General features: G+C 42.3%; 1 protein-coding gene across 8 annotated transcripts in view; it reads left to right on the forward strand.

The window, feature by feature from the left end:
* Window positions 1–25835, forward strand: part of col23a1a (collagen type XXIII alpha 1 chain a) — a 125753-nt gene that overhangs the window by 88594 nt on the left and 11324 nt on the right. For 4 of the 8 annotated variants that reach the window (XM_025897027.1, XM_013277563.2, XM_025897031.1 and 1 more), the window contains exons 3-11: window positions 1692–1736; window positions 4726–4733; window positions 5962–5988; window positions 14907–14933; window positions 15020–15046; window positions 17112–17138; window positions 18010–18036; window positions 22140–22214; window positions 23690–23806. In XM_025897027.1, coding sequence (XP_025752812.1) covers window positions 1692–1736; window positions 4726–4733; window positions 5962–5988; window positions 14907–14933; window positions 15020–15046; window positions 17112–17138; window positions 18010–18036; window positions 22140–22214; window positions 23690–23806 — 380 coding nt within the window. Of the gene's footprint in view, window positions 1–1691; window positions 1737–4725; window positions 4734–5961; window positions 5989–14906; window positions 14934–15019; window positions 15047–17111; window positions 17139–18009; window positions 18037–21751; window positions 21812–22139; window positions 22215–23689; window positions 23807–25835 lie in introns of all 8 variants that reach the window. The other 4 variants (XM_025897022.1, XM_025897029.1, XM_025897026.1 and 1 more) reach the window with 4 other exon arrangements.

A 25835-nucleotide genomic window follows, 5' to 3' on the forward strand; every position in this document is an offset into this window, starting at 1 on the left:
TTATAGCCTCTGGCGCATTGAAACAAAAGAAGCTGACCCAGAGTATTTTAGGGACAAGCACATTTAATTCAGTTCAATTCAGTTTTGTTTATACAGCGCCAAATCACCCACAGAAAAACCCAACGATCATATGACCCCTATGAGCAAGCACTTTGGTATATAGCACCAAATGACAACAGTCGCCTCAAGGCGCTTTATACTGTAAGGTAAAGACCCGTCAATAATAAGGAGAGAACCTTAACAATCATATGATACCCTATGAGCAAGCACTTTGGTGACAGTGGGAAGGAAAAACTCCCTTTTAACAAGAAGAAACCTCCAGCAGAACCAAGCTCAGTGAGGGACAGCCCCTTACATTTCAGGTCTCCAAAAAACCAAGTTTCAGAATGCATGAAAAACTGAAAGGTGTGTTTTATTGTATTAACTCATTATTGTGAAAAGAAAAAACCACAGTGATTTAGTGATCAGTATCAGATCGATGCCTATATTTGCAGTATCGCTCGCTGCTACCACACAGTGGATGTGCATCAGCATTGACAGGAGCTTATCCTGATATCCTGATAGGGCAGTAGGCAAAAGGAGCAGTTTGCATCCTGATCGGTACTGATCGGTCCTACTGTAGCTCCTCCGATCTGCATGTTGAAGTGTCCTTAGCCAGAATCCTAAACCCAAGATGCCCCTAGTGCATACATCACAGCGTGAGTGTAAATGTTAAACAAAGAGCTTAAAGACATCGAACATGTGAATGCATGTGCTCATGGGTGAATGAAGCGTGTAGAAGAAAATACTTTGAGACCTCTTTACTTAAATAAATAAGCCCACAAAATATCCTCAGCCTGTAATATTCTGCTTGGGTGTAATGTAATTAGCTATAACACTGTGGCAAACTGTGCTAAAAATTTGCAGTGTAAATTAGAGGCTAATTAGAGACTACGGGCTGGTCTGCTATGCACCAAGCAGCCAGCTTGGTGCATAGCACATATGGAGAGAACTTGGAAAACCTTTTGTGGCTAGCTGCAGCTTTTAAGCCAAATGGGAAGCTTGAGTGATCTTTCTGAGCCTGATCACAACCCTATTTTTCTTTGGGGTGCATTCAAGTGCACTAGTTGTAAGAACAGTACCTCTGTGAAATCACCGAGCAGACACTGACGCAAATCAATGGAAGTGTAGAAAATGACTCCTGGTCTTCTAGCAGCATGAGGTCTAACGTCTCACATCATCTCCCGTTCCTTCTATAGCTTTCTTCCTAGTTTTCCAAGCTTGGCAAGAATTCGCCAACAATGACAAAAAAAGCTTTTTACTAGAAAGGTCACAGTGGAGGCTGCATCATAACAGGACCAGAGGAAAGTTGCTGCATGAAAGCCAAACAGAGATGAATGTGATATTCACCCAACATGAGGGGAAGAGTCTTGTACACACACGAAAGTCTTTGTTCAGCCAAACTGAAAGTCCCAGAGTGCATTTAGCTCTAAAGAAATCTTTTTCTGTCATTTTATTTTTGTTTCTCGCATCTGAAACTGAAACTACATGTGCAATTTGTGCGCTGACATTTTAGCGTGCCAGCTGTACACATTTGATGCCAAACAGCGCTCGAGCAGCAGAGGCGAAACTGCGAGTGAGGTTGAGTCGTTTTCTACTCATCCCTGCAGTGCTGATTTTGGCAATTCATTGCTCTGTCTGTGTTTCCACAGGGCCTCCAGGAAAACGTGGAAGGATGGGAAGAAGAGGGGAACCTGGTAAGTAATGCCCATCAAATCATTTAACGGTTTATTTTTCCTTTTAACCTCTTTTCCTGGAAGACACACACTTTGTTTTTTTCTTCATCGCACTCACACACCGTCCCTCTTTTTCCTGTGTGACTGGGTAAGTTCGAGGCGAGGGCCCAGCAAAGGCAGTGATCCATGAGTCAAGCCACTGGATGATGGGCTTCAGTTGGCCCCTCTCCCTGTCCCTTTCCATTTGCGCCGACATAGTGCTAACTCTGGCCATGTGGTTCCACTAACTTTGCCCAGATGTCAGTCGTTCTTGCTGAGCGGTAGCAGCTGCTGTAGTACGAGCCTAATGAGTTTGCCTCGCCAACATCGCTACCCACCATTATGGTGCTGCTTTTTCAATCGATCCAAACCACAAAAACACTCCATGAGGAACCAAAACAGAGCAAGGACATAAGTCTTGTTTCACAAATGTCATCGTGAAAGATGAAGCGGATGTTGTACAAGTCTCACTCATCCCGATTTTTAAATGTTTCTTATTAAAAGTGGGCTCCACGACAGTATTAGGCAATTTTATCAAAACCTGCAGGATATGTGTCACTGTCGTAAAATTTCCGTTGTGGTTGTGAATCACTGAGGTGGATGTTTACAGATGGGATCTCTTCTTGTGAACACGGTGACTAAGTGAAAGATCATCAGTGATCTCTTTCTGCTTGTCTGCTTACTTGATTTTATCTGATGAAACGTCCATCATTTAGGTGACGGGTCGAGCAAAACGTCCCATAAATCTAGACTCGGAATTGCACGGGGGTTTTTTTCTGTACTAGAGGGCGGACAAACAGGATATTTCTGTTTTCTAGAAATCGCAGGAGAAGGTGAACACCATCAATGTGTTAGCCTCTTGCAGGCATGAACGGCCTGTGTGTGGTTTGTGCAATTTGGTTCTCTTTGGAGATGCAAATCTTAAGTCTTAATCTTACCGTTTACAGAGTTTCAGTCATTTTCTGAAACGACTAAAAAAAACAAGAAGTGAAATTAGATTTGTTAGGGTCAATTTGCTGTGGCAGATTTGGTGGACTAGTAAGTGTTCACGGCAGCGTTACGGTCTCAGCGGGACTGACCCAGTTCAGCATTATACCTTACTCATGTTTTTAATGGATTTTGGAAAGCAGTAGTGACTGGTCTCAAATCTCGATAATCAGTTTACTGTCTAAGTAAATTTACATTAGCATAAAATGTGGAAATCCCTTTGGGTGTCCTCCAGGTCCGTTTAATGGAAACCTCATCATTACGAGCAGGGGTGGGGAATTAATTTAAGAAACTGGGACTGTTATGGAGGCCCACACCCTTGGGAAAATTAATTACCCACCCCTGATTTGGAGGATGTGTGCTGCTACGGTTTCAGCCGAGAGTGGACGCCTATTTGAGGCAGATGGTCTGTGTCTGAAGGGCGTCGTGGTTCTGTTTAGGCTATCGCTTGTATTTTTTAGTCTCTCATCCTCACATTGCATCCTGGGTCAGAGCAAGTACGTATATGAAATGGAGAGGCTGTTTCGCCATCCTGATGCTGATGACTCCAGGACAACATTTTACAAGGCCAGAAGAGTTTCTTCTCCATTCTCTCAGGGAAAAAAAACAAATGAAAGTGGAGAAGGGAACGCACAAACACAAATAACAGGAAAGAGGGCAGACAGAGTAGTTAAGCATCTTAAAATCAGCCCTCGCTGTCGTCTTCTCTCTTACATGCCTCGTTTTTTTTTTCTTTAAATTGTTTCCTTTTCTCTTATGTTTGCTCGTGCCTCTCTTTGTTTCTCAGTAGTCTACAAGCACATATACACACCTGTCCCAAGTTCTAGTAGTTAAAGCTTGTCTTTCTGTGTGGCTTTCCAAGCTAGTGTGTTTGTTTGCATAACCGCCTGGCCCGGGAGGTCCCCGTCGAAGCATCCAGACACAGATAAACTTTCATCCCTCATGAACCTAAACGCGTCCCTCCCCTTCTTCTTGACACATGCTCGCTCCTAAAACGTGCATTTTCATCTCTCTCTACGTATGCAAAGCTCCTGCTGAATCAAAGAGCCCACTTCAAGGCCACAATAGAATCTGTTCATGTTAACAAGGATTTTTTTTGTGAGCCTGTTTTCAGTCTTGCTGACTTTATGTAGGTGTTTGATGTCGTACTCATGCTGATGAGGTATGCTGTACTGAAGCTGCAAAGGTGGCAGAGCCCCAAATGACATCATACATTATAAGCTGCATTAATCAGCATCATTATCGGTTTTATCGGATAGCATATTAAGGAACAGCTAATAGAAATTCTGCTAATGATGCGTTCACTTTGTAGGGATTTAAGTGATTTAATAGTGCTCCTGGTCATAGCCTCGGACTTTAAGGAGATTATTTTTTTTAAAAAAGGCCACTAACAACAAAAGGAGTTCTTTGATCATTACTTTTGTTTTCTGTTAGGCAAAGAATGAAAAGCTGAATGTAGTTTTGCTGCTGAGGCTCAACATCAGAGCATTTCAATCACGACAAAAACACTGCCCCGGAGAAATCTCAGAAGCATCTCATTCTTTTTTTTCCCCCCAACTTTAAAGGGACAGACAGTTTGCCAGCACGCCCCGACCTTTTTGCTCGCTGTTTTTCCGCCATCCAATACGCCCTTATGTTCTTAAGAAACAAAGTCCTGACATGACTTCATTTCCTAATGCAAAACATGACCCATTATCCAGAGTCTGTTTATCATAACGGGTTCACCACAAACTGCGCTGGCGGCAGCTCTAATATGTTTGTTCTGTACCGTATTTAGGTGGTTAATTGCAGCCATCATCTAACGAACCACATTGCATGTGCAGGTTTTTTCTTTTTTTTGTTTTTTTGTTGCAGACCACTGTTCAGAGGAATTGATTGCTGTATAAACCAGAGGCTGCTGCAGCTCTTGCATGTTGTGCTTCATGTGTCAGTAGAGACTTATAGCATTTACTTTCTAACGCCTGGTTTCTCTTTTGTGTTGCAGGGCCTCCTGTAAGTACCATTCCACCTCATCCAGGTAGTATCGAAGCAAACTAAAGAGAGGTTTCAACATCAGTCACGCATGCACACGCATCCACCTTGTATCATCCTTCGCTGTGCGTCGTGCACGGCCCGGCAAACTGCGGGACTTGCCAGAAATCCTTTCACTCACAGACGTACAGACTGTCACAGACTCACTCACACATGCATCCACAGAGAACGCCAATAAATGGACCACCTGTGCATGTGGGTGTCCATGACTGTGTTTGACTCTTTAATGGTGATGGTTAGGGAGGTGTGACTTATTTGCAGTGAGTTATTCTCCTCTGTGGGACTGTAACTCCTGCTGACACTCTGACACACTCGGGAGATAAAACGCACAGTTACTCAAAGCCTTGTACAGAGTGGAAACTGATGCAGCTGCCTTCAGATTTGTTTTTTGTTTTGTTTTTTCCATCTGCATTTTAAATGTCCAATTTCAGTTTTTATTCCATTCTTTTTCTTTCTTTTTTTTATTAAATTGTCCCATGTGGCACTGATCAGATATGCAGAATTGGAAATGCTCTGAAACACACCGTGACGCGCTTCCTGACACATCAGAACAAAAACAGCACGTCCGGCCAACCGGGATTTGTTCGATTGGTCTGCATCTGGTCCACACTAGGTGTGCATGAAACAATGTCTTTTCTTAAAGACCCCCAAAAATCTACAGCCTACATCCCATAAAGTTGATGGGAAGGTGTGGTAATCCAGTCACTCGCTACTCTGTAAAGTAGCAATCTGTCAGTGCCGTTTATCTAAGTAATGTGCAGTGGCTGGTACTGTAGACACAATGAAAACAACTGATCTGATTTTGTTTTTGTTTTTTAATTATTTTTTTGTGTGCAAGTGGCTTTTAGTTTTAAAACCGTGGTTCATTTTTGAGAGCAGATGAGGAAAAAGAAAATCCCAGAAAATGTGAGTCAAAAGCTGTGGTGTAAACATATGACCTCGCTAGTTCATTCATTTCCAAATACAAATTTAGTCTCCGTTTACAGTAAATTATTTCATTCAAGAATTCAATGTTTTGTATGAATAAATAAATAGTCAGCCACAATCCTTTAAATCATTAACCACTTGTCTCCTTTTATTATGTAGGATGCCAGGCTACATGTTGATCTTTGTGAGTTTGTTGTGTGCAGCTGTTAGTGTCTGTTCAGCCTTGATTAATGCTTCATGCTTCAATGTCTAACCTCACCAGGGCAAGGCTGGACGGGATGGATACCCGGTAAATTAGATTTTTATTTATCCTGTCACTCTATTCCCTTCACCTACTTGTGTGTCTGGGCCTGGATCTGTTCTAACTTTTCCCCCACATTTATTCTTCTTTGCCTTTTCTTTCTAAATTACTAAATTAACTCATTTACCCTTTCCATGACATCCTCTTCATAACCAATAACCAACAGTGATGTATCCTGCCTCATAAATGAGAAGTAAACTCACAGATATACAAAGCTCAGACTGGTTATATCACACGAAATACGACTGACCCAAAGCAGTTGGCAGGGGGAAATGCAGCACGTTTAGTTCTCAGTAAACATAAAGAGTAAACATAAAGAGCAGTAGACATAAATGCTCAATAATGTTAAGATATCATCAGTAAACACAAACCACAGGAGTGTAAACCGTACCACAATGTGAAACAGTCATCCACAAGGCTCCAATCATGGCTTGCAGCTTCTAGTTGGGCTTTAATATGCTTGGAGTAATGCAACAATGTACATGAATAGCTACTGAATGGAAAGCAGGTTACCAATTTCCACAAAAACACAGAGCCATGCCTAATGTTATCCAGAGATACAGCGGCCTCTAGTGGACAGCTAGATCATTTCTTTTCTTTTTTCTTTCTCCCACAATTTATGAGATGAAACGGTGATTTCTAGCTTATCATCCATTTATGAATACACCTACACAAAACAGTGTGACTTCTATAAAAGTGTGCACAATGCCACAGTCTTCCCTGAGTGGACGTCTCGGCAATCCCCCCCAAGATCAGATGATGCAGTGCTCAGAGAAACAGCAAAACCCCCAAAGCATCTCAAACTCTACAGGCCTCAGTAAGCATGTTAAATGTTAAATTTTACGACCGTACAATTAGAAAAAGACTGGACAAGTATGGTTTGTTTGTTAGGGGTTGCGGGAGAAAGAAAAATATTGTAGCATGGCTTAAATTTGCAAAGTTGCTTCTGGAAAAAACAAAAAAACACCAAAAACCAAAGACTCTGGGAAAAATGTGCTTTTTGAATAGACAAGACCAAAGTGGATCTGTTTGGCCATAATGCACAGCCCCACATTTTGAGAATCACACACAATAAATCAACACAAACACCTCATATCAGCTGACAAGCAGGGTAGTGAAGGGAGGATTTGGCGCTATAGGACCTGGGCACCTTGTATTTTAGTCAGTCGTGAACTCCTCTGTATACCAAAGTACTCTAGAGTCAAATGAGAAGCCATCTGTCTGATAGCTAAAGCTTGGCCTAATTGAGCCATGCAACAGGAGTCAATTTAAATCTAAACACAGCAGCTAATCTACAACAGAATGGCTTAAAAAGAATCAAAGTGTTGCAATGGCCCAAAGTCCAGACCTCAGCATGACTGAATATTCTGAGAGTTCTGTGCACAAAACAAAAGGCTTAAAGAAGAGCGAGCGAAGAGGCCACAACCATGTGAGACACTGATAAAGTCATACAGAAACATTTACTTCAGATAATTGATGCTAAAGGTGGTTCTACAAGCTCCTGAATCATGGGGTGCACTTAGTTTTTCACACTTACAGTCATGTGAAAAAGAGTTTACATATGACTGTAACTGTATTGGTATACATGCTTTGTGAAACCATGTGTCCTCACTGGCTGGTTCCATGTCACGCCATCTTAACTCCAACAACATCTTTGCCATGCTGGCTGTGTAGTTGTGGATGTTGGGAATGTTGGTATCTCGGGCATATTCCCATACAGTCTGCCTGGCACTGCACAGCCCTGCTGACGGGAAATGCCTGCTGCTAATTACACACAGGTGGACTCGGTGCACAGATAAGCCTGTGCACATTTGTGTTTTTTAGAGGATTTTGTTTGTTTGCTCGCTTGTTTGTTTTTGCCTGTGACCGTTCATCTCCATTGCCATCTCCATTTGAAACCCCAGAGTTATGGCACATTTTATTGTCTTGTTTTCATTTAACATTGTCCTGGGATGCCATTATTTGTGCATTGCTTAAACGCTGCACAATCTGGTTAATTCTTCCCAGTCTAGTTAGGATAATGAAATCAATCTGTATAGTGCTAAGATTACATAGATGAAACAGTATAACAACTGGAGGAGCTCAGTCTGCTGTTGCAAGAGGCAGCTTCCTGGTCTGTGTGTGTGTGATTATAAAGACTGAGGATGCTGTGTGCTTGAGGTCACAGTGAAACAACGGCAGATTAATCACGCTGACAATTATCATGGGCAGTATATCATTACATTTAGCAGCAGCAGAGATGATAGAGTTTCAAACATCTGACTTTAAAAAGGGCCGTTCTTCCTGTTGGGTATCAATGTTTGTGTGTCTGTGTGCACATGTGTGGAGGCCATATGTGTGTGGCCTCCGTCCAAACCACCTATTGTTTATGTATGTCTCTGTAACAAACGCCAGGACTGTGGAAGTGGTCAGAGGTATGTGTGTGGATGTGAGTGCTAGATATGTTTTCACACCAGTATTTTCTCTCAGATGCTCATATATGAGGAGGGCAATCAGCACAAATGAGACAAGTTGGTTACCGGAGACCGCTGCGCTGCTAACTGCATTGTGCCAGAGATTTGTGCCAACAAGACTTTTTTTTTTCTCTTTCTGTTTCCATTCCTTAAACAAACAGCTAGATTGCTTCCCAGTGTTTTTTCATGTCCTCTCTCACCCCTATTATGTCTCTCTGAATTACATACAATGCCAGTTCAAGCTTTTAACCCTCCCGAGCCAAAAGTCTGTAAGTCTACAAACTAGCAAACAGTTCAACAAGATGATAATAACAGCTGTGGAAGTCCAAAGTAACAAAGGGAATGTAATCAAGTACTAATTAGAGGTACTTGTCCCTGATTTACTGGTAACACCATTTTCTGCTGCAATTTATTCTCCTGCACTGCAATTTAGAGGCATTTTTTATAATATACGTTTTTGTACACTTTAATGGACTTTGAATACTGTGTACTGCTACTTTCGATACTTAACCTTTGTTGGTTTGGAGTGTTACCAACTATTTTTTACATTTTGATATTGCAATTTTTCCATCAATCCATTATCTTCAATTTGTCCCGAGTTGGGTTCAGTTGAAGCAGGCTAAGCAAACGTCCTTCTCACCAGCAACAGTTTCCAATTCATCCAAACTTGAGGAGAACCTGAGCTGTTCTCAAGCCAGATGAAATGTACACTGCTGAAAAGGACTGAAACATGATGTCCCAGAGGGGTTCTACTGGATTTAGGTCAGGCAAACATGGGGCCCAGTCAGTGGTATCAATTCCTTCATCCTCCAGGAGCTATCTGCATATGACAGCTCATGAGTCCAGTTATTGTTGTCCACCAGGAGGAACCCAGGACCTGCAGCAGCAGTGTAGCATCTGACAGTGGGTCTAAAGCTGAGTCCAGCCATCCTACAGAGGACACTCATGTATTTGCAGCTTGTATTTGCAGCCCTACTCTTTCAGTCATTTATGCCATGACCATAGATGAGGGTCGGATCTTAGATGGATTGATGATTTGGAAAAGCCTCGACTTTCGGTTCAGTTCTCTCTTCACCACAACAGTCCATCTCACAGTCCACGTTCCGTCACTCGTGAACAAGATTTCAAGATGCTTGAATTCCGTCGCTTGGTCCATCCTCTTTCATATCCTACCCATACATGAAGCCAACAGAACCACATCATCTACATGAGGAAGGTTGCAGGGAGGTTCTCAGGCCACATGCCCTCCTAAGCCTTGCTACGCCTTGAGATCCTTTCCATGAATATCTCAAACAAGACTTAAGAAAAGAGGGAATCCTAGCAGAGTCAAACTCCAGTGAAAACAGGCCCGACTTTACAGAAAGTAAGTGGATACACTTGGGTTTATGAGGACATGATGGCCCGTGACAACTGACTCGCAACCGCATACTCCTGCAGTTCCCCCAACAGGTGCTCCCGGGGGACCTGGTCATAACCACTCTCCAAGCCACCAAAACAACCCTAGCCTCAACGTTCAAACCTCTGTGAATTATCCAGACGTTCTGCAAGGGTGAAGATCAGGTCCTCTGTTCCACAGCTGGGACTTGATCCTGAATCCAAGTTGTAATTGCAACTTTCAAATATTGGAATTAAAAAAAATACTGGTGGAAAAAACATTGGATCCCTTCATCCACCACTGAAGACCTGTTAAACTGCATGCATGTGTGCAGTGTGAGTGCACATGAGCTGCACTTCATTTAGGTGGCATACACATGTTGAATTCATCAGCCTAATTCATGCAGCAGCCCACTTCCAGTGAATCATCAGTTGTATGATAAACAGTGTTAATGAAATGCGGTTTGCGTGTCTCTCAAGCATAACACTACGATGTGCGTGTGTGTTTTTTGCGTGTGCTCATGTATGTTTTCTCCCCTCATGTAACCCCTGCCACTTCTTCCTCTCATAAATCACAGCCAAGGCGAGTTTCAGAAAAGAGTCTTCCCCCAGTCAGGCAGGCTGACAGAGCAGGGCAGAGGGGTAAACACACACCCACACACACCAACTGACTCCTTTTCACATGTGCAGCATGCCCAGCCACAAGTGTGTTTATTCGCGAGTGCAACACTGAGACAGACAGCGGACCTCAATCAGGGAGAAGGGCCCAAGCTCGCCGTTGTTCGGCCTTCAAGGCTGCAGAGCGCAGATCAAAGCCTGACGGGCACCCGGCAACATGTTGGCAATTTTCTGTCCCAAACAAACAGCACTCTGGTATGCTTTATTGTGCGCTTTGGTTCTGCTTGTAGCCACTGACTATTTCTAAGAGCAGTGTATCACAAATTGCGCACATGTAGAGCTAACACCGATTTCTGTCCGTGTTGACATTAAACAAAGGTTTTCATGGGCAGCCTCAAGAGGAAAAAATTAATCATATCCCAGCAAGAGAATGAGGAAAGCGCTCTCTCACTATCTCGCCTTCACCTTAATGCCATAAAAGTTTGTTGAGCCTGCAGTTTGCAGCATATGCAGCGTGCAATTCTAGCTGAGACGCCGGCTCTGATGTGCAGACAGCAGCTTTTCATGCTGCATCCTCGACAATCACACCCCCGTGGATAATTAGCAGTCTGCACCGTAGGGAGTACAGTAAAGGCAGCTAAGACAGCCTTCGGCTTCTTTCACCGGGATTAAGAGACGAGCGCATGCAAACAGACACACGCCTGAATCAACGCGCGCATTCACACATAAGCAAACACAGACATGTGCCCTCCTGCAGGCCATGTTATTTCCCAGAGATCTCTTTAACAGCCTTCTAATTGATGGGAATGTGAGTCAAAGCTGTTTTTTTTGTTGTTTTACCTGCTGAGGGATGCTGCAGGATAATGTGGCGCTGCAGACTAGAAATACAAGTTCTTTTTATGCAAGTGTGGTTCTTTATTTTGTTTTCTCCCACATTTACTTGAGGTTTTGGCAGTAATCTCCAGCTCTTTTTCTCACTTTTTCTAAACATTAGTCTCCTATTTTTTTTTTTTTTGCCTTTTGTGTTCTTCTACCCTCCATCCTTCCCTCCCTTTCTTCTCCAGCCTGATCCGTTTGTGGTTTTAGATGCAGAAATTTAGCAGCAGCCCCTCAGCCCAACACCCTGAAACCCACCACACCGCTCATGTTTTTTTAGTACAGCCTATTTTCATTTGAATTCCAGCACACGTTTCAGGCTTTGCAGACTGTTTTAAAGTGAAGCTATTATATTAAAAAAAACAATAGATAAGGTACCTAACTCCCTTTGATTCTGTTTGTTTCATAGTTATTGAAACCCATTTTGTCATTGGTTTTCAGTGAACACTGACTCTTATTTCTATTGCTGATTTAATGAAGCTTGTATATTTTAAAGTATTTTATTACCAGACATACCAGAGCTCTCTCCACTGCTCGTTGCATGAAATATTGCTTCAGGCAGCTCTAGCAATTCCTCAAGTTAGTAGAAATTCTATGCTACTACTTCTTAACGCAAGTGGTCCGATGTCAGACATTAGCTACAGGGTTTTATTACTGAAAATAAACATTTCATACACATCTCGTCGCAAAGAAAAAGACCCAACCAGCAGTTGTACCCACAATTCATAAGGCTCTTTGTTGCTTGTTAGCGGCCATAAATCAGTCCCTTTTAGACTGTGCAGCAGCCGCTGACCTCGCATTGTTCACCTCTCCTGCTCATCCTCACGAGTCTTGAAGGAGCCAGACCCCGATAAACGCTCCCAGATGCAGAGATGTCCCCGCATAGATGTATGTATACATGGTAGAGCTTAGTGTGCATGTAGGGATGTAGCCTCGGAAAACTCAGAGGGACATTTGAAATTCTCATGGGAAACTCAGAGTGTTGTTTTTAATAGAGGGGTGGACATCCAGCCTGTCCTGCGCTGCATTCAGTGAAGGATATTAGGAGCATTTCATATTTAGTCTTCACACTCCTCTGAACTTTGGACAGTCATGGTGAAATTATTGCCGTCCAATTGGTCCCAGTCATTTGTTCCACCCTGGTCTCGGCTACCTACTGCTGACTTCACAAGGGTCCCTTAATCTAAAAGACGTTCTGTAAAGACGCACTTTTTATGCTTTTTATAAATCTCTTTTACGGGCTGCTTTCAAGTTTGACAGCAGTCTGTAGCCACGCTGGCAAATTATGAGGCAAAAGCAAAGCAGTAAATGATCAGATGAGCGGGTAACGAGAGCAGCTTCACATATCGCTCCCTCTCTGTACCCACTGCCCATCCAGCGAAGCAGGCCAAGATGAGACTGTGGTAGGGTTGCATCCGTGGGGCTGGTAAATCAGGAGATCATGAGAAAAGCCAAGACTTGTGTGCGCCATCCAAGGCCAGAAGTGATTATTGTTAATGATGGTTTCCACCCTGGAAAGCCACCAGGACTGTGAACAGTTGAGCAAGCCAGTACTTAAGGGACCCTGTAAAAACAGTTAGCTTAACATAGAGTAGGGTTGTTAAGAAGGAAGGCGGCAGGAAGTCAACATTAGCCCTTACCGCATACATCACATATAAGTGTTTGTCAGGAAAGTTTGATCCAAGAGCCGGCTCTTCCTTCATGTTTAAGTAATCCAAAGATTTGAGCGCCTTTGAACCGAGCGTAGAGGAAGTTCAGTGACTGCTTGTTAGTTGTTTCTATCGAGGTAAACAAAGTGAACATCTCCAACTGCTGCTTCAGTGCTGGAGAGTGGATGAATAGGGACTTTATTTAACTGCCTGTTGTATAATCTCAGCACCACAAACACACACACACACAGGAGATGTGGGGGTGTGTGTCAAATTAATACAACTGGAACAAATCCACTCAAGTAATATAATTATACAGCACATAGCCTGGGAGGCCTTTATGTGAGTGTTACTTGCATGCGCACACACACACGGGGCAGGATATACATAGACCTACACATTTACTTAAATACAAAACTGAAAAACTTTCTTCCCTTTCCTACTTCTTCACTCTGAAGTTTCGGTTATTTTTGCTGTCCTCTCTTGAAATGTTTGCCTCTACAAATCCACTTAATTGCTTTTTCCAAGGCTAACACAATTTACATTTTTTCATAAGCGATATGGAGACGAGACTAAAACATTATGAAATACTAATAAGTAACAGCTGCTGTAGGGTATCTTGCCGAGAAAAGATTGTCTTGTCCGTGGACTGAAAACAAATAGTGCCTTCAGTGTTTTGAAGCAATGCTTTATTCACAGCAGACTCGGTAGGGTGACCTGCCAGTATAATTATTGGCTCATTATGCCTTCTTAAACCAGCAATTAAAGAGCATTTTTTTCTTCTTTTTTTTTGAATAGGCCTATTTTCTTTCTTGTTGAGAGTCTAATGAAAAGATTGATACCATTCTCATGTCTGCAGGTTAAATATAAGCTCCAGACAAAAGTGCCTGACTTAGTTTAATTAGCATGAACACGGCAAACAAGGGGAAATTGCTGGAATTGCTCTGAGGGAAGGTGAAATGTCTAAAGACTACTAATCACAACTTTATCGGCACAAAAATGACACGTAAAAATGACAATGTGGAGCTTACCTTCTTCTGGCTTTAATTCTTTACCGAGAGAGGTGCTTTAATGTGACTCTCAACAAGCAGTGGGCCAGTGTGTATTCATATACTGTTCCCAACACAAGATAAGCTGTCATGTCGGCTATTACTTGGGCTTCATTTATAAAAATGTCCTTATACTTTATATATGATTTAATATTTTATAACATCATTCCCTCATTGTTAAAATATACCTATATAATGCCTGCACAAAGGAGGCTTTAGCATAGATAGACATATAGATAGATGTTTTCTGTGTAATTTTGTTACGTAACTATAATGTTAAACTTTCAAAATTGAACGAAATCTAGAAAAATGACATTTTAGTGATTGGCTTATACCAAACTTATTTTCCATAATAATGCATTATTTAAATAAATAAACCTTTGATTTTATATATTTCAGTTTACTCCAATTTATAGCCTCGTGTTAAAGAGAGCAAAGAATCTTTTTTTGAGTGTATGTATCGAAAAAGAAAAGCAAACTCCTTCTGAGATGAGATCATCGCGCACCAAAAATTTCGTCCTCCTAAAAGTGTGTTTGGCTTTTTTTAAAGCAGCCGTGGTTACATGTCTCTAATTTGATATATGAATTACAGAACACTGCATCCTGCTTTTAATTCAAAACACCTTTCGTCTGGCAATTGATAATTCCCATCATAAAGCTCACGCGAAGTTCACGGCAAGCGTGGAGGCATGTGTGTCCAAAATTGCAATAGCTCTTACATAACTGACAGGAAAATCACTAAAGTCTACACTTTAAGGTTTTTATAAACGACTGCTTATTCCTGTTTGACTCATTTTTATAAATGAGGCCCCTAAAGTGGTTCAGTAGTGACAGGGCTCTCGGGACTTTGTGTTGGTCATAATTTCTCTTTGTTTCATTCCCAACAGGGTCCACTTGGCTTAGATGGCAAACCAGTGAGTATTCTCAGCCAATTTTGCCAAGTATGCCCAAAATAAATGAAAACAAGTTTGATTTTTAACTCTGTTTTCTTTCCTCTCAGGGTCCACCAGGGCTGAAGGGAAGCCAGGTACACCGTCACAAGCCTCTTATTCTTACTTTCTTATTTTTATTTTATTTATTCAGTTCCTATTTAAAGATTTAAAATAAATCCAGCTGGGCACTGCATTTGTCCTGTAAGACCGGTGAGAGTTTGCTATACCTCATCAATCATTTGAGAAGTCACTGCAAGTGCATGAAAAACCCGGTAGCCATCTTACTTCCTGTTCCACCTCTTAAGTCATCCCAATGGCTTACAGCCACGGGGGGAGTCTGGGCTCAGCTGAGCTGAGTGTTGAAATCCCCTTTGCACTCCCATCCATCAACTCGCGCCTGAAATGCTGGTGCACTCAGAGGCACGCCCAGGTGCAGCGTGGAAACAGGTGAAGCAGAGCGAATGGGTTACACACCATTTGGGAAAGTAAGAAAGAGATTAGTTTATAACCTTCAAACAGAGACTCTTTAAAAAGTCATTATTGTGCCCCCTCCGCCCCTCCTTCAGCACATCACTGCGCTCACCCACAAGAGGAATAAGTCATCAGCTGAAATGTAAACCCCCTCGCAGCATAATGAGAGCTGTTCCTCTCCAAACACCATTAAACTGTTCCTGTTCCTGTGAAAGGAGTCCTGAGGCTGGGTGTATCCTTTAATAGGTTTCTCCCCATCAACAAGGGTCTGGCATAAAACCCTCAGAAGGCGTGACTCATGACCAGAGTCGCCTGCAAACCCAAAGGATGTAGAGGGGGCATGAAAACAACATAATAAAGGGGGAAAACATGTAGCGCATTTTTCATCTGTGAGGGACTTCTGTTTCCAAAATTAATAATGAACTTTTTATGAGCTGGCATTTGTTTTTTTTTCTTTTTGAATCAATTGGAAAACTAATGATTTTTTTTTTATAATTTCCCCTTTTAAAATGCCATTCCTGCACATAAAATACACAATAAATGAAATTAAACCAGATGGGAAATCAGTTTATTGAAAATCTACTGATTTTTTTTGTTTTGTTTTAGATCATTATGAATGAGGAAGTTGACTGTAAAGTTAGTCTTGTCTGAACAATTTGTGGTTTGGCTCTGAGTTTATGAACGTTAAAGGCGACATCAAGCTTTCTTCCGCTGCTCGCTCTTTGGACTGAAAGAGCGAGCAGCTCGGGAGATAAGCTCTGTCTGTCATCGCGTAGATAGTCACATTGACACACTGCTTGTCATCTTCGCTGTTGTGCTCTTGAATGTGTTTATAGCTCCAAGATAAAACTGTCGCCAGATGAAAGAAGTTATGGAAGAAGGTACAAAATAGAGCGAAAGTCTTCAAAAAGTTCCAAGGCAGATTTGGAACCAGGGGACTGAGAAACGGCAGAAACAGGGGACAAGTTGAGTGCGATACAAATAAAAATAGAAATGTGAAGGGTCTAACCTAAGTGGTGACTTGGCTTTAAGAGGTATGATCTGTCCATTGTTGTCACAGATGGACGGTGGATGCTTTCCACCTCTTATTCTTCTGCCTGTCACAGTCAATAGAGGGCCTGCAGTCAGTTTGCTGCTTGTGCTTCCACATTTGGCATCCTTATGCTCCTTACCACCAGCAGCAGCAGCATACTGAGACATGGCCCGACACAGAAATGGACAAGGGCCCTGCCTCATACATAGTGCTCATATGAGGATTTGAAACTGTCCGACACAAAGCGGGACCGTGTATCAGTGTAGGATCGCACAGGGATGTTTGATACCCCGTGTTTTTAGTTAGCGTTTCAGCATTCCTCATCTAAAACATCTCAAGAGGTCCCAAGAGTCACTGATGGAGGAACAAAGGTTTTATCTCTGAGAAAACTTTTATCTCTCAAAGAGCGCTCTTAAAAGGGATTCTTGGGACAAGCTTGAGTCATATGGTATTCTTACTGTGAAATACGCTCAGACAAAAGTGATGTTTGGATTGAGCGGTCTCAATGCCATGAATCCATTAAGCAGAATAACTGCCTTGTCTTACCGTTTGATTGAAAGCTCCCTTCTGAAGGGCCATTGAAGATGCGTGTGATGTGTGATAACTGATTTATCTTGACCAAGTGTCTCTGATTTTCTCCCCCCCTCCTCCCACAGGGACCAGCCGGACCCAAGGGAGAAAAGGTATGCTTCAATATGGATTTCAAAAGCCTTTCTAGACAAGTCAATGCACTGTACGAGTGTATTTTGAACATTTATTTATGGGCAGAAGGTGCTCGGACAACCTTGCCGTCGCCCTCCCACGTTTGAGTTTTCGCTGCGTGTCCATCAAAAGAGCCGTAGATTACATTTAGCTATGCGGGAGCTCATGTGTCTCTGCACATTCTCACGTCAAGGTACTAAGCAGGTTTACAGGCCTTCCGCAAAGCTCGATGATAGCCAGATGTTTTCCCGCTCTGTGAACCTCTGCCCAGCCTAAGATCTTAGCAACTGTAAGAGCTGTAAGTGCTGGCAAGAGGAGCCTCGTCGTGTGGTCGTTTCTCTCCACACTGCTGGTTGGCTCTGTGTATATGTTCGAGACTGCGTTTCAGCAGAATCACAAGGGCAACACAACTGCATTAAAGTGCATCTGTCAGAGCGGGAATCAGCCTGATTAATGAGGCGATTGCATCTGACAGATGAAGCTGAGGTTCGGAAAATTGGCTCGCTTCATGTAATCATGCTAGTAGCCCTGTGATGAGAACATGAACTCCAAAAAGTTGATCAGAAATCAGCTGTGTTCAGCATGTGCACTCCGCATTTTGACTTCATTGATATTGTGCTGTCAGATGATTTATGGCCTACCAAATGATTTATACAATAAATGTCAAAACGCTGAGCTGTTTAGGAGACAGATGACCTTTGAACCACTTCCTTCCCATAACCAAATCTTCCATTTTAAGCCTGTCTGTCATCGCTGCTCCACAGTAGCTGAGCTCTTTTGGATAACTGGTCTGCTGCACATATACAGTGCTAATAACTGCTGACAATTGCTATTTTCCTGTTTTTCCTCCAGGGTGACCAAGGAGACATTGGGCCAAGGGTAAGTCGGTGTTTTCTGTATTCATCAGAGAAGGTTAAATATGTTGTTTTTGGCTGTTATATGCACATTTTGGAAACTATGTCCTCACTGCAGCTGACTCTGGAGAAAAGATGCTGTCCTTTATATGTTTTTTTTTAATCTGTGTAATTTAAAAATGACCTTCCATTTAAACCTTACTTCCAGTTTTTGTTCTCCTTTTATTTTGAGTTTTTGTCTGTTAGTGTTCTTCTTAAACATTCACCCTTTTTAAAGGTCATAAGCCGCACTTTCCTTTCGACTGAAACAAAGAACATACGGTACCGTGCAAAAGTCTGGAGCCAACCCTCATTTTTATCATATTTCGCTTCCAAGGAGCCAGACTGTCTTCTCATTTTTAAAGTGGTCTTGAGCAATAGTTCTCAAGGCTTTATAAAGATCTTTCAAAGTTTTTATTTGGACATTGGCTGCCTTTTCATTCATTTTTCAGTCCAGATGTTGTTTGTTTGTCAAGCCACTTAACACTGGACCGAGAACCAGTTTTAGATTGTGTCTTTAGGCAATTTGTTATTAGCCGCCTGTCGCAAAACACATCATTTGTTCACATTTCTTTAGTCGAATCGATGAAGACTGCCAAAGAAAACACAGTTTGACAGGTATAAAATATCATTTTTGCCACAATGAGGTGATTCCTACAGAAATAACGGGTAACTTGAGGCTTTTACACAGTGCTGTTGAAGTTAAAGAGAAAAACAGAAACTTGACATTTTAGAAATTTGGCTATTGCATGTGAAGCAAAGCTTTAATGTGTTATTAAGTCAGTAAATAGAAATTCTGTTAAGTAGAGCCAGAGTTACAGTTTTCCCCATGCAGAGCTGTCTTTATGCTAACTGGCTGCTGTCTGAGATGAGTGGTAACGATCCTTTTATATGATTTTTCGTAAGACAGAATCACCAGTTTTAAAAGCTATGCTTGAAATTAGCTTAATGTATTTTACCTTTATTATAACTGTAGAGCTTCCTCAGCTGGTTTCTAGTCTGCTATCACAAACTGAAAATCAAATGTCAGGGAGACTGAAACATTTCTTCTCCGAAGTGTTTATGTCATCTGAAAACCACTAAACGGTTTATTTGTTATCACAATGCGGGAAAAATCTGGATAAATAAGGATAAAAGTCTCGGTCTGTCTATAAAACGCATACACAAAGTATTTTAATAATCCAAAAGCAAACGTGTGTTTACCCCACTGTGGCTTCCCCACACACAACTGCACTGACAGCACACGAGGTTTGAGTCTCCCATCTCCAAAGCCAGACATGAGAAATGACGTTATTAGCAAACATTAAACCTTCACCATGTTACCTCAGTGGTCGGGGCGGTGTGCCAAAGCTGCCGTCTCTTACCCAAGCTAAGCTACTTTTTTTTAACATTACAGAGAAACCTCACCCTGCATCTGGTCTATGTTGTCAGTGCTGCCTTTTCATCTGATATCATTCCTCCCTCCATGAGAGCTCCCATTTCATTTAGTGTGGTTTGAAAATAAAACCTCTGTTCTTTACATGGTAAACAGTTTCAAATCTTTAAAGAGGTCACATACCCATGAATGTTTTTTTTTAGAGCGCTTAGATCAGAATGCCACATAAAGCCGCTTCTTCACATGAATTTTAAAGTGGGGATGAACATGAAAACATGTTACGAGCATGTTTCTAATGGTGCTAAAATCTTCTCATAGCCATTAATTTTTGTGTTTATTACCACCACTATCCTTTGATCTGTCCATCCATCCATTTTCAACTGCTTATCCCGGGTCGGGTAGTGCAGGCAGCAGTCTAAGCAGAGAAACCCGGACTTGTCTCACCTCTCCCAGCTCATCCTGGGGGACGCCGAGTCATTCCCAAGTCAGCTTAGAGATATAATCTTGATGGATCAGTAGATGGATTGTAGATTAGAAATGTGGAAGTACATCTCCTATGACTTGAACCCCAGTAATGGAATCACAGAAGAGTCTAAGGTTATTGGAATTAAACTGGCTATTGTTTTATAGCAAAACCTATTGGAGAGTAAATGTGATGTGGCTACTCAATGGAACAGTATTTATGATGCGGTTCAAAAAATTACAGAAATTCCTATCAAGGCGTAAGGCATTTGATTTCCCCACCTATCCTTTCAGATAGTTTGTGCAAGAATTAAATCTCTTTTGGCATTTTGCATTACATAGTTATTCCAAATGATAAATATTGCACTTGGCCCAGGCCTCTGCAGCTTTGATGTCCCTGGATAAATCTGCAGCCCCAAAAACCTCAAGCTTGGTTCAAATCAAACCCAACAGCTCCTAAAGCTACTGTAGATGTGGATGAGGTTTGGCTCCCTCATATAGGTTGTCACAGATACGGCTGTAGATGGGTTAGAAAACAAAAATCTCTTGCTTGCTCAGTACTATTTTTAACAGTCTGATTGTCTTCAGGTCATTACATATGCTCATTTATCACCTTACTGTGATTTCAAAACTGTATTCACAGGTTCAGCTCTGACCTTTACGGGCAGATAAGCGTATATGAAAAAAAAGAAAGCAACCATGAATCTCCGTCAATGTGCCGTCAGTCCATCATTTTTAGTGCCTCTTCCAGGCTGATTCTGGTCTCAGACCAGGATGTCAAAACAGGATAACAGGGTTATTAAAATAAAATGTTAAAGAACCACCAAAATCATGTGAGGAAAAAGGTCATGTATAGTGTTGCGTCTTTCTCCAAAGCAACTTTTTGTTGAGCGGAGTAAAGCTGGTAGCTATTTTTCCCAAGCCTCCATACTGTCAAATCCATACGGAGGACATTGTCACTGCATGTTTAGGTTCATCTGGGGGCTGTATTGAAAGACAAGCTCTGATGAGAGTTTGATCCCCTGCCAAATCCTGCCTTTGCCTCCCTGAGAGCATCTGCAAACAGGCCATAGTGAGACGGGCCTCCAGGGTTGAATAGCCATTTGTCTTAGTATCAGCCTTAAGTCTGATGAGAACAATGTAAAGGGGAAACCCACCATGAAACAGTCTATTCTCTTATGCAGTGTTTAAGGAGCATATGCATAAGTGGTCTTCATGGTGGGAACGGTGTGAATGAGCGACTGTGACAGTGGGCAGAGAGGGGTGCACAGGCCCAGAGAGGAGGAGATGGAGTCTGCGGTGGTGCAAAAACCTCAGCCATCCAGCCCTCACCAGAGCCTGTTAGCAGAAACTTCTCTAGCAGACTAGCAGCTCTCCTTCTTCCCCTGTCACTCTCCCACCCCCCCTCTCTCTTAGATCTTCTCCCCATCCTTCCCTCCCTCCCTTGTGTTTTTGAGGGAGCTGAACCAAAGAAGCGGCACAGTGCTCCAGGCTCTGTGGCAGCAGAAAAACTCTGCTCCTTTCAGCCTGACAGACAATCAACACATTTACTGTGTAGACTGGAAAGAGCCAAACCACCACTGTTTTGTTTGGTCACAGTGGAAATGATGGGAAGGCACTAAATGTTGTGCACGCACACACACACACACACACACACTACTCCAAAATCATTTTTCAAAGGTCAAAATCCACAGCTATTGGGCCTTACTTGCAGATTTTACGGATGTCTGTCTCACGATTTGCCGATGATGCATTTTATTTGCACCTGATGGGTTTTTAACTGCATATATAATTCGATTTGAAACAGCTGCAAACATGACTGTAATGCTGCGCTATCTTGTTCACCTTTTCCTCTTCTCTTCAGGGTCCTCCTATGTACGGCACACATGCAAGCCTGCACAGTAATCAGATTCTCACTGTTAAGGTTTGTGCCTCCTAGAGAACTGCTGTCGGACTGCTGAGCTACCGCTATCCCTGCAGACAGAGGAGCAAAACACCTCTCTTGCAGTTTTTCCCTCCTTTCTTTGTGCTTAGAGCTTAAGAGGCTGTTGAACTCTTATCTGTTTTTCCTGCAGCATTTGTTTTCATGAACTCTGGACTCACGGTTAACAGCGGACCTCTGATTTCCAACTTATGTAACTGACGCTCTTCTCGCGCTCATTTTAATCCACTCCATGTCCTCTTCTCTCTTTTTTCTGTATCCCCTCTCCTTTCTTTTCTTTTCATCACTGGTGCACCCCTTTGCATCGTAGATGGTTTTCCCCAGAACTGACCACGGCTTTCTCTCTCGAGAGCCGACCAACAGCTTTCAGAGACTCTTTCTGAAGGTAGACCACAACTAAAAGGCATGTGTGCTTTTTCTTTTGTTTCCTTAACACTTTAACCCGCTTTTCCTTGTCGTGTTCTGACTAGCGTCCTCCCTTCTTTCCCACTTTTTCCACATTCTTCAGTCATGTTGCATGAAATCTCGTGTTTCTTGTGTTTTGGTCAACTAAAAATTTATTGCTATGAATGATTAATTAAAAGTGTTTTTATTCAGAGTTCCAAAGCGTTTTGAAATGTAGGAAAACATCTTTGGAAGATGAGCCACCCACACTGTAGAAATGTGCGGTTCTCGTTAATCTTACTCCTCAGTCTCGAAAACATCACTTCATCACTTTGGTTCAAGCTCGAGCCAAACAGGGACATAATAATTATCAGTGCATAGAACTGAGGTTCTAGTCTGCTTTAAGGCACTGGTTATATCATTTTCATGAAAGTGTTTTTGACAAAGCAAACCATAATACATCACATGTCTGTAGGGATGGGAGAATAGCATCAAAGTGGAGACAAAACTGGTGTCTGTTTTAGCCTAAATAGGCAGTGGGATGGTGGTAATTTTCAGTAAAAAAAGATGGCATGCAGTATAAATCCAGTGATCAGATTTATTTTTCACGTACAAATGAAGTTGTTTTGCCAGCATGGATTTGTTTGAAATGTCAGTCTAACTCACCAGATAAAAACTCTTCTTATTGGCCAGTTCCTCCTGCTGTTGTCCTTTATTACCAGTGCCCTGGTACAAAACCACACTAACTAACAAGCTGCATGCCAGTAATTGCAAGTTAAGTTTGAGGGATTTCTGCTCATAACACAAAGCATATTTAAAGCTTTTCTTAATAAATGTGTTTGTGAGATCCGTGGCTTACAGTGACCCACAGATAATTATCACCCAACTCTGCAGTTTCCCTCAGCTCTACAGAACTTTGGAGAGTCTTTTATCTCCCCGTTTCTTACTTTCACTCTCTGTTCTCTCACTGCTCTTTCCTGGCAGTCGTTGCGTCAAAATGAGAAAGAAAATGTAGGCCCCCGCGTTTCCTTTCAAGCACCAAACAGCAAACAGTGTTCTCAACTAGCTGTTAAACATATGTGGAGCATTTAGCAGATAAAGAACCAAATATTTTTCTCACGAAACTCGACTGGGTCTAAAGCACGAGGGAATTTTGTAGTCATGTTTATCAGGTGAAAAGAAAGGCAGCTGTAAATAAATGTTGGGCAAATAAATAAACAGAATAAGGATTATACACCTTGACTGCCCACACAGACAGCTGCAGAAGCTGACGGGTAGTTCTTTGTTTGCCGTATAACCTTAACAGGTCGCTGGCATGTCAGTGTTTGCTACTGTTGCTAAAAACAAATCAGTTAATGGGGGCGTTTAAGGAGTTTTATTTTAATATATTATGTAATTATGTGTACTTAAAAATGTATTTATTACAAGTTTGTAGTTTATTTTTGCATTTTTTTTTCTCTTTTTGTTTTTTATCAGGGTGATCAGGGTCAGGCTGGACCCGCTGGTCCTCCCGGTCCTCCAGGTCCTCCAGGTCCCCGTGGCCCCCCTGGGAACACTGGAAAAGATGGACCTCGTGGTCTTCCTGGAGAGCCAGTAAGAGAATCTCTTTATCTCTACCCCTCTTCTTGAGCTAGCCCTCGTTTCTTTACATTTGGCTTCTAAGGAGCCAGACTTGTATTTTTCAACTAACAAGGTGATTTTTAAAGAGCTCTTAGCTAAAAACTTGGCATATCCCAGCATGGTGTGCAGTGTGTTCTTAAAAATTTTGAGGCAAAAGAAAGGCAAAAGAAGAAGTGACAGGCCTAAAAAAGTATCTAAAAGAAGTAGAAAAAATCCAGCAAACCTGGCACAGGACCTGAGAGACGCATCTAGCCATTCACTGAAGACTCATCAGAAATGGTCTCAGTCGAATGGTGGCTGTCAGTAAGCCATTCTTAAGAAAAACAGTTAAGAAAGTACAGTCAGATTTTGATCCTCCATGCAATAAAAAACCTGAAAAGCTTCTGACTGGCAATGGCTTCATTTTTCAGCATGACAAAGATTCCAAACACACTGCAAATGCAGTAAAACATACCTGGATAGAAAAACAAACAGTGGAACACTATCAGTCATGGATTGGCCTCCTCAGAGCCCAGACCTCAGCAGTATCGAAGCAGTGTAGGCTCATCTTGACAGAGAACAGAACAAAAGTTCTTCAAGAAGCCTGGAGAACTATTCCTGAAGACTGCTTAAAGAAATGACAAGAAATCTGCCTAAAAGAGTTCAGGCTGTGTGAAGAATAAAGGTGGTGATACCAAATATTGACTTTCAGGCTTGTATTTAAGTCAGTATTTCCATGTGTTTGCTGAAGTTTCAATAAATCACTGCACGTATTTCCCATTTTCCTTGTAAAATATGAAGAAATGATGGGTGACTCAAGACTTTTGCACAGTACTGTACAACAGCCAAATCCACACTGACTCAACAAAACAATGCCCTCCCACCCCCACTGTAGCTCTCCTCTTACTCCATCCCTTCTGGCTGTCAAACTAAGGTTACACCACAAGCAGCGCAGCCACTTAGAACACCTCAGTCATCAGCAGCTTTGTTACTCCCATCATACTCTTTAACCACAACACTGTGACAGATTGCAAACTGCGTAGCTCCAACCTGTAAATGTGGAATCCTATACATGTATTTAAGGGGTAAGGGTGTACACAGCAAATGGCAATGAACCCCTATTCTCATTTTTCTGGGATTTGCCAGCATGCTGTGGCTTACCTAAAGAAGTCCCAGAATAGCAAGTCTACTCCTGGCCTCATCTGTTTTGTGTAAGTTAGCGGCCACAAAGTTCTCCAACACCCCCCCCTTTCCAAATCCACATTCTCCCACCCTCCTACCACAACTGTGTTGCTGTGCACGCTGAAACTGATATGGCACTGCGGTGAGTTCATGGGCAGTTTGCCGGTCTCACCAAACAATAGTACGCTCCTCGCCTGTGGCCGTTTTCGTTTCTTAAAATTAACTTTTTGCTTCCCAGGGTTTAGTTCAGATGCAGCAAAACTTGCAGCTGTGGTTATTGAATTGAAGAGAAGGAGACTATGAAGGTAATTTTTGTTTATTCAAGTGTAGGAATGAATGCGCTGTTACCCTCAACTGGCACAAGAGGACAGCAAGGGATTCAAGTGAAAAATGTTGGTTTCGGTGTGGGTCACTTGAGAACTGCTGAACCAACATCGGGGAAAGCCAGCGCAGCTCAGAAAATGACAAAAAACAGACGGGTCGAAGAGAAAAGGGGGCCCATCCTGTAACCTAGTCGATTGCAAATGTGCTCTTCAAGTTGATTAAAGGAGTTGCAAAACCCCAAAACAGCAAAACAAAGCACAGAGACTTGCAGAGAGCCACTCCATGTTGTGGGCAGATGTCTGAGCGGGCCGAGCGGGAGAAAGTGAGCGAGACTGCCAGCCCTGGTGTCCTCAAACCTCCATCGTTTTTTATCTGTTATATAGAGTGAAATGTCTGATGCTATTGGGTAGCTCTGTCACCTTAAAGTAAGAAGGGTACTGGGTTTTAACCTTCCAATCAGCAGGGTCTACATGTTCTGCCTGCATGGCTTCCCACAGGTTAATTGTCAAGTTAATTG

This window comes from Oreochromis niloticus, linkage group LG2, assembly GCF_001858045.2.
Source record: "Oreochromis niloticus isolate F11D_XX linkage group LG2, O_niloticus_UMD_NMBU, whole genome shotgun sequence".
Lineage (NCBI taxonomy): Eukaryota > Metazoa > Chordata > Actinopteri > Cichliformes > Cichlidae > Oreochromis > Oreochromis niloticus.